General features: G+C 41.0%; 1 protein-coding gene across 1 annotated transcript; it reads right to left on the reverse strand.

Moving 5' to 3' along the window:
• Positions 1-253: 253 nt before the first annotated feature.
• On the reverse strand, positions 254-9,132 carry prdm1c (PR domain containing 1c, with ZNF domain). The gene is made up of 7 exons (XM_055054556.1): positions 8,984-9,132; positions 7,399-7,650; positions 4,994-5,113; positions 3,749-4,001; positions 1,520-2,532; positions 1,258-1,386; positions 254-1,126 (listed from the first exon to the last, which is right to left on the reverse strand). Exons 1-7 carry the CDS (start codon positions 9,008-9,010, stop codon positions 569-571), a joined length of 2,352 nt encoding a protein of 783 aa, XP_054910531.1. The 5' UTR covers positions 9,011-9,132; the 3' UTR covers positions 254-568.
• Between the last annotated feature and the right edge of the window lie 288 nt (positions 9,133-9,420).

Here is a 9,420-nt window from a genome sequence, read left to right on the forward strand (position 1 = left end):
CCAGAGACTCATAACAGGATGTTTATCTGCATCACTAACTCCCCACATCAGCCGAGTGCACTCACACAAAGGCAAGCATGTATACCATGCACGAACAATTGAGGTTTCCTCTGTGTCGTCATTTCAGCACTTAGCCCACTGATGCAAGAGTCATGTTTGTGCAGTCATTTTCACTTTAGCCACTCAGCGCTAATACAGGCATGTGCACACAAACAGAAAAACTTGGTCTTACACAGTGAGTCCACAAATATCATCACATTTTGGTAATAATTTATTGTTTCAAATGTTTAAAAATATTTAACCAAATATATAGCAAATATCAAATTTTTACACACCTTAGATTCAAATCAGTAACTGAATAAATTATAAAGACAAAAGAATATTAAATCATTGAAGTCTGTGTTTTCCCAGGTCATGCTGGCAATGTCTTGACTCTTCATGAGCTCAAATCCCTATTGAGTATATAGGCAATCCATGATAGAGATAAGGCTTTACTTCAAATAGGACAGTGACAGACAGCTGCTGAGTTGGCTTCTAAGGATTATTTGGTGGGATTAGCAGGTCAGTCTTAAGTCTCTGAAATGCAGCCTGACTCCAGCTTGATGCTTGCTGGTGGCAAAACCATGGGACTGTGATAATGCATCTGAGCAGAGGTACACTCCGGTACTGATCTAGAGATGCTCAGCTCGGCCTTCCCTCTGGCAGCATCTTGGAGGCTTAAGATATTATTCTCTATCTTTTGTATCAGGTCAATGATGTTCCCTTTGTCTATCTCAGCCTCAGTAGTCATTACTTCTAGCTGCTCTGCAGCCTCACTCATGTCGAACTTCTCTATCTCAGAATTGACCCGTTGTAGCTCCTCTGGTGACAGCCTCCGGGATGCTGAGGGGGACAGAGGGCAGAAGGCTTGGAGGTGCACCTGCAGGCTGCTGTAGTGAAGATATGTACTGGAGCAGCGAGGACAGCGGTGGGTCCCCTCCCCTGTATGCAGTCGCTTGTGAAGCTTGAGGTGAATAAATTGAGTAAATCGGGCTGGGCAGAGCTTGCACTGGTAAGGCCTCTCACCAGAGTGCAATCTCTGGTGGGTCTTCAAGTTGCTGGTGCTGCTAAATCTCTTATGGCACACCTAAAAATAAAGCAGCGTAAATGTAATACATGCGTGTTCAAGCTTAGATGACATGATGGCAAGAAAGTGTTAGCTTTTTTCAATATGCAGATTCAAGATGTGAAATAATACTAATGAAGTTCCACACTTACCTTGCACTCATGAGGCTTCTCTCCTGTGTGAACCAGGTAGTGTTTCTGCAAGTGTGCCAGCTGAGTGAAGTTCTTGTTGCAGGTCTGACATTTAAATGGACGCTCACCACTGTGCACTCGCAGATGAACCTGAAAACAACATGTAAGAGCAATAGGTTTAGTTTCAGCTTTACTATGTTCTAAACCACAGCATAGTCATTCAGTTATATTTCTTGCTAGTTATTTTCTTAAACTTTCTTCAGGATCTTGAAGCTGTACTGACCTTGAGATTGGACAGCTGCCCGAACACCTTTCCACAGATGTTGCATTCATACCGAATCTTTCCATTTTGCCTTGTGAGTGGATAAGACAGGGTCTTGTAGCCAATGGTCTGGCCTCCTCTCTTTTGCCTCCCAAGATCCAATGCATCTTCAGCATTGCTCTGAGTGGCAGAGGTAGGTTTGGAAGGAAGGTAGTTTGAGGAGGCAGCTGTAGCAACTGGAGGTGAGCATTCCCGTGGTACAAAAGAAGGTTCTCCATGGAGATTAATGCCAATGGGTGGGGAGCAGGCCTTGGCAGATGCAGTGAGGTCTGTGTAGACATTGGTGCAAGCAGAGTATTTAAAGTCTCTGAGGTCAGTTGAAGTATTCCTGAGGTAGTTTACCTTTTTGGAGTAGAGGTCATTGGTGTCTTTGTGCTCACTGCTTTGCATAAGACTGCGGTCTTGTTTGCAGTTGGATGACACAAGTAAAAAGTCTTTGGAACCACTACCTGAAGGATGTAGAAAGTGTGCATAGTTGTCGAAAGGTAGAAACTTAGAGGATGTGGGCAAGTGTGGTTTCAGTCGTTCATTGTAGAATGGTAACGAATGTGGGAGAAGGCCCAGTGAGTAGTGAGGAAGTAAATAGGGGCCCTCCCTGAGAGTGGCGTGAACATCCTTAGAAACACAAGGTTTTTGGTGAGGTTCAGTTTTGCCTGCGTCTTGAGCGTGTTGCATGGCAAAGTGCAAATTAGTTGGAATAGATGTGCTTAATGCTGGCCTTTTGACAGAAGAAGAGCTGTATGGTGCCAAAGATAGCAAAGGAACATATCTGTAGCCATGAGCGGGCTCCAAGTTGGACTGCATTGGGTAGGCAGTATTGGAACATAAGGGAAAAACTGGGACACTCGTTGAAAACACCTGACTGTCCTGGTGTCTGAGACAGATAGATTTAGGTTTGGAAGGTTCTTCTCGGAGAATCTCAGAAACAGTGTGCCCTCGTTTTCCTTTCATCTTTTCGCAAGCATGAATCTGCTCTGATAGACAAATAGAAAATGGAGAGATGTCATTAGAATTAGGTGAATTTAGTTTAACAATTTAAAAAAAACTCTGCTAGCTACTACATTCTATTAAGTGATTTGTGAAGTTTTAATAATAACATTCTTCCAAGCATGTTCTGTTTTTCAATCTGACTATTTTTGTAAACATGGAGTTAAACTTTTTTCATTAAGTTTACCTTTCAGAGTCTCCCCCACCACTTAACCTTGCAAAAAGTGACACTAAATGTAAAGCAATCAATCTATGATCTGATGCAAATAGTATACAGCCCATGGTTACAGAAACTGGTTTAGAGACCTAGTTTTTTTGTAAGCTTGTGTTTGTATATCTATATATAAAAACATCATGGATGAAACTGCTTTTCATCTACATGGCACAGAAATTCAGGCTTTCAGTCATACTGAAATAGTCCTAAAGATAGCTGGACATGTTCACTGAATCATGCACAGACATTACATTTACAATATCAGGACTACTATAGTATCACTATAGCAAGTGAATAGCCAGGAAGTCTTGTGGGTGCTGCTATTATGGCCTCCTGCAGACTAGACAAAGTACTCAAGGTTGCAAACAGAAGAAGACAAAATACAGGGGTATGGTTGTGCATTTAACCTACTTTGGACACAGTTGACATCATCTCACACACAGGAGCACAAGTCTTATCTTTTGTTCACTCCCTTCTTACCCTACCCTTCCACCTCTTGGCAAACAAACAAATAACACTGAGTGAGATATCAATCTTTCAGCGGGTCACCTTGTCAGGAAGTTAAAGTAGCCTTCCTAAGTCACTTCTTTTAAGAGCTAAATAAATAAAAGATGGTGCACCTGAATAAAGTCAATATGTTAAGTTACAACTACTGAGGGAGCACTGACGTATGTAAACAGATAATATAGACTAAAAGGTTTAAAATAAGGAAAATAGTCTCATTTTACTTAGGTGCTGCCTCTTTAGACAATCCCCTCTCTGTTTCCATGACTGCTCTATCATCTTTTGTAGTCTCCTTCAACAAAGAGGCCATGGGTGTGACTGAGTAACTTTTTTAACACCCATACAAAGACTATGTCAGCTGATGAACTGTTTGACAGGGAGCTCTTCACTGTGACAATCTAACCATGATATGTGTCAAAGCGTATTTGTTGGGGTGGTTTCTGATAACTTTTATGGAATTTTATTCAATCTAAGCAAACACTTACCATTTTTCTCAACAGCTAGTTGGCCAAGATGAGGGTAGTTGCAACGCTGGGCAAGTTCAGAGCTGTACCACACCAGAAGCTCCTGATCTGGCTGAAGTGGTTTGATTGTGTAAAAGAAGATGTCCAAACCTATCTGGCAGGCAACCAGATTCTGCTCTTGAACTGATCTTGCTGGGTTGACGTAACGCATCCAGTTGCTTTGTTCCTCATTCAAACCATCCAGGATATGGTGAAGTTGCCCCTTTGAGAAGACCTATTATACAAAACAACATTGAAATTATGGAAAGTTGTTCTGGTAAAAATGAAACAGGCAGGACTGTAATGTGATCTGACTTCAAAATCAAGATGTCAGTTTCCTAGTCTCTTTATGGGAAGCTTTACATTTTTGTTCAGCTGAAGAAGTAGCATAGGGCTGGTTGTGGAGTAGCAAGTCATCTAGAGTTATGAAAGCAACACTGAATGAGACATTCTCAGTATGACTGGATTATAGTACGATATCTTGCCTAGTGCCACCATGAGCGAGGAAAATTGTGGAGCAGATGTGCTTTACCTTCTCTCTCCATCTCTACTCTCTGCTGTCTGAAGCTATGGAGCAGTGCTCTGGATTGATTCATGGTGAACAGACCATCTCCGTTTAAGCTACTCAAAGGTCAGATAAGCCTGATATTAGTTCAAGGTTACCAGCCCTGTGCTTCTGAATTGCAATAGAGCTTGTGTGTAATGGAAGATCTTCTGGTGTTGCTGATTTGTAACATCGCAGTTCTCAGGCTGAAAGCCACTTCCTCGCTTAGTCAGTGTGAGAATGTGTGAGTCTGGAGAAGTGCGGACATGTATATGGTGTATTTACTGGCAGTGATACCACTGCTGAGAGAAGCAGAGAGAGAAGAACCACTGCGTCACTGAAACCAAACAGCTGTGTGTGCCTGCGTGTGTGCAAATGTGTGTGTGTGTGGGGGGGTGGGGGGGTGTGTGACTTCAGACATTCTTGCTCAGTACTGGCAATCATTTTTGCATACGTGTCACACACACAATTAATCCTCCATCTGGTGCAATACCCAAGAATTAACAAGCAGACTTTTCTTATACAGGATGCCTCTCCTTGACCACAACTGTAAACCAGCCCGATGACACTGTTATAGAAAGGTCCCTGGTTGGAGCTGCAAGATGTGAACAGTTCTGAAACACACACCCTTGCATTTTGCTTTCAAGCACCCAAATCCAGAGCCTCACATGTTGCTTACTTACCCTCCAGAAGTATCTGCTGTCAGCATTTTTAGGCAGTGTTTTGCTGGTGTAGCTTTCGCCAATAAGAGGACCAAAACGGGTACCCTTTGGAATCAACTCCTTACTGGTCACTCCAAGCACCTGTTCAATAAGAAATATACAATAACAGATTAGTTCACAAATTAAGATAATAAAGAAGACAGATTTGTGGAAAAGCTGTCTTATCATATGTTGCACTACAAATTCAACTTATATGTGATTTAAATAAAGTAATGCAGTGTTATGGAAAACTATTTGCTCCCTGGCATATTTCTGGTGTTAAATATCACTTCAGTAAATACAAAAAAAAAACTGTTTTCAAAATACAATATCTTCACTTAAGGAAAAAAGACATCACAGCCAATCTGAAAACATAATTGTCCACCTTTCTAAGTTATGAATTAACAGTGACAAGACACTTTTTTAAATAGCTGAGTTAAATTTCACTAACCACACCCACATCTGATCACTGCCCGACTTTCATAATCAATAAGTAACTTAACAAGGACCTGACATCATGAAGTAGGCTACAAAATCTGAAAAAATAACATATAACCTAAGCAAAATGTCATATAAATCACTTGACCTAGAAAGATGTACAAACAATTTCTAAGACTTTGAGACTTCACAGAACCACATTATCCAGAAACAGTGAAAACATTAAAAAAGAAGGGAACTTTCCCAGGATAGGCAGCTTATCAGAATTTCTCTGAGAGTACATCAAAAACACAATCAAAGCAACCCATATTATTATGTCAGGTACTGCAGGCTTCACTTCTCTCGGTTGGGTCAGAGATCATGACCCAATTATCTTAAATAAATTGGGGAGAAAAATTTTGAATCCAAAGGACAACCCAAAGACCAAACATAAACAAAAAGAAGACAGAGGCCAGTTTGTCGATCCTTGGTAAAGTTTAATGTGAACTGTCTACGAAATTGTTTTCGGTATACATCTCATTATGAATTACACTGTATACTAACAACATTTCAGACAAAGCAGGACACTGTCATCTCGAGGTTTATTTACAGAGAGTGATACTGACAGTATAAATAAAGATTGATTCTGTTAATTTATTGACAGTGATACTGGCAGGGCACCACCAGTTCAGTTTTAGGTACAGTTCCTTTTTCAAATATTGTCAGATCGATTTAAATAATGTTATTTGTTAATACATGAAATTATCATTTGAAGACAACTATTTTGTGTTGTTCAGATTGCCTTTGTCTGATATTAAAATTTATGTGATAATCAGAGACAAGTAAGGACAACAAAACAACAAAAGGTAGAAGAGAGTCTACCTTTCTATTATTTTCATAAATTACTGGAAAGTTCTCATCTTCTTATTATTTTTACAAGGCAGCCATTTTTATTGTGTAAGATCTCACACATCATTATTCACACTGACTAATGATATGGCACAATCTTTTTCCCATATTCTGCATATTTCATAAGCCAGTTTTCTGTAGTTTCTCTACCACATTAAAATTTCACCACTTCTGTTGTTCTATGACCTCCAGGTGTGAAACTCACTCCTATGTCTCCGGCCTTCGGGCTGAAGAAGAGAGGATAAGGTGTCATGGCCACGCCCCTACTGGTGAACTACACCAGGTTACATTTTTGTCAAACCTAGAGCATAAAAGCAAATATAAGGTATTCTGTCTTTCACCTGTGAGTGATCCTCACATAGTGTCTGTGGCACGATGAGTTTGACTCTGGTTCATCTACTTAGTTTTGTTCTCGATGGCTGGATTTAGTTGTGCTTGTGTTGCAGATGACTCGTTGTCTGTGTGACTTGCTAAAAGACCCCAGGCAAGTCTTGTTAAAAGGTGAAAGGCAAGAATTTATCTTTGGACACAAGATCAACTTCCTGTGACTACATTTGAAAACCATACTTTCTCTATAGATTCAGCCACACAATTTTAGATTTGCTGGACGATTTCCACTAAGGCAGACATAGACTTCGGGATATTTAAAAGATTATTGCAGGTATTTCCTTTTTGATGAGTCCCCATGTGTCAGCTTTGCTTTAGGGTCTAATTTGTCCCTGGAACAAAGGGATCAGAATCTTTGCAAGCTGCTAATCACAGCCCCCTGTTGCCCTGAGTGCCGGGGGCTCAGCCATTGTTTCTGTCTTTGCCTCGGCACACATGCAGGAGGGAGGAAAGGCTCAAATTAGACAATAACATGTCAAGTACATCCCGCCTGAGGATGGATGAGTGGACGGAAGGATGTTGGAGTGACGCAAAGAAAGTCTGTAAAAACATAAACAACTGCTGCGTTTATACTTAGATGTTTTTGATTTAGGGATTTTACAGTATAATTTCAATGCCATGCTTTTGTCAAAACCCCACATATTATATAAGAGTAGCAGGAAAGTCTTACTTACCTCTGTAGAACTTGAGGAACGTTTCAGGGCAAGATTTCTGGGCAAAGACCTCTCGGCTCTTGTTTTGCCATGGCTTTTGGACTCTTCCTCCAGAGGATGGTCTTTCACAATGTAGGTGCACTGCTTCTCAAAGTTGGCTTCGCTCCACGATCTCATATCTCCATTTTGTGTACCTGTCACAGAGGTAGCTCCTATGCTCTGTGGTGACCCCTCTGAGGTTAGCATGTCTGTGGTGCATTCAGAAGAGGAGGCCTAGGGAGGAGGAAAACCAAATTTTCGGGTGAGCGGTAAATCAGACCATGTCAATGAAAACATGCTGGCTGTTGGATTGTAGAGATGATAGAGGCTTTTTTTTCCAGCTACCACAAATGATGTGGGTTCTTTTTTTGCAAACAAAAACAGGTTTCCTTTACAACACATCCACCCAACACATCAAGGCTCACTTTGGAACTCTTGTTGACACAATATGCCATTGTCTTTTCATTTCACAGCAAAAGAGAAATGCAGCTGTACCACGAAAAGTCAAGTTTTGAATTGATCTTGAAGTAGATTTTGAAGTGTAATGTGAGATATATCATCGGGGAGGTAGTTATAGTTCCAGGAATAAGACTCTTTCCACCGGACAAACAAACTTCAAAGTGAAACCTGCCCGATTAGCCCTGCTGTCCCATACATCCTGTGACTCTGAATCACCACCCTGAGGCTACAGTGGAGGTTCCTTTGCATGTTAGCCCTGAAGCAGGACTACATGCACAAGGAAACTAACACTCCTTGTGTATCAACCCGACTTCCTCTGAATTGACTTGGCATTTTGCCAGACCTCAACTCTTCTTTTTCTCTTTCTATTTGATTGCCTCTTTCTGTCTATTTATTTGTTTCACCTCAACAAGATGTGGTCAAGTAGCTCAGCCCTCTAAAAAGAAATGTGCCGTACATGACATGATGAAATACAGAGTGAAAAGATGATGAAAGGTTTGTGACACACACACACACAAACACAACGTGCAGAGCTAGTGCTTTATTAATCTCTTCACTTTTCTGCTCAGATAGTGATTGATAAGCACTAATATTGGTAAGCAGTCATGCGACTCGTGTTCTTACCTGATAAGAAACCACATTAAATGCAAAATCTAAACCTTATTAAAGACGTTAGCATGTAATGTAGGCTCAGAGAAGCTAAAGCAACAGATTTATTATATGGCAGGAAAAAAAAAGAGAGAGAGAATGGACGCAAATAAAAATGCAACGAGATGAGATTTATGGAGGACGTTTCAGCCTTTTTTCTCTGAAGTGTGTCGCCACAGCTGACTCGGAATGACTGTCAAAAGTGTGACAGCTCACTTTGAAACCATTCAACCTAGTGACACAGCAAAAAATATATTCTGGAAATCAAGACATGAGTCAAGAGCAGTATTACCATGTATCAGTTTGACTCTAGAAAGCGCAATTAAACTTTGTCAGACACTTCTTCCTGAGAGAAAGAGATGTGTCTATCAGTTAAAGAGAATTACTAAATTAGAAACCGATTCAGCAGACAGTCCTTCAGATAGTGATATCAATGATTTTATGAATGTATCAGACTTACTTTAAAGCCCTGAGAGGAGCCACACATAAGGCAGGCTGTCTGTGCTCTCCTCGAGGTTGAGTTTCTATTCTCTGCGTCTCTTGTCTCCTGTCACTCACCCGACCACAGCGTACCTAAGCGTGGCTGACTATGCAGTCAAACCTTTGAGTCTGGAGGAGCTAAGGTGCATTTCTGAGAGTATACGTGAGTAAAACACTCCCTTTTCCTGCTGTGCGCCCTCCTCTTTCTCTTCCTCCTCCACTCCCCCCCTCTTTTTTTACCCCATGATGACTCCTCCTTAGACTGGTTAAATCAGTGTGTGTGTGTATGTGTGTGTCATTGTGTTGCCCTGAAGCAAAAGGCTTTCTCCAGGGGGTTTGTTGGCTGTCACAAAGCTATGTCCGGATCACACAAATGCATCTTCATTTTTTGAAAATTACTCTGTGTGCAATAAGAAG

The sequence above is a fragment of the Poeciliopsis prolifica genome, unplaced genomic scaffold (assembly GCF_027474105.1).
Source record: "Poeciliopsis prolifica strain line A6 unplaced genomic scaffold, Auburn_PproV2 SCAFFOLD039, whole genome shotgun sequence".
Taxonomy (NCBI): Eukaryota; Metazoa; Chordata; class Actinopteri; order Cyprinodontiformes; family Poeciliidae; genus Poeciliopsis; species Poeciliopsis prolifica.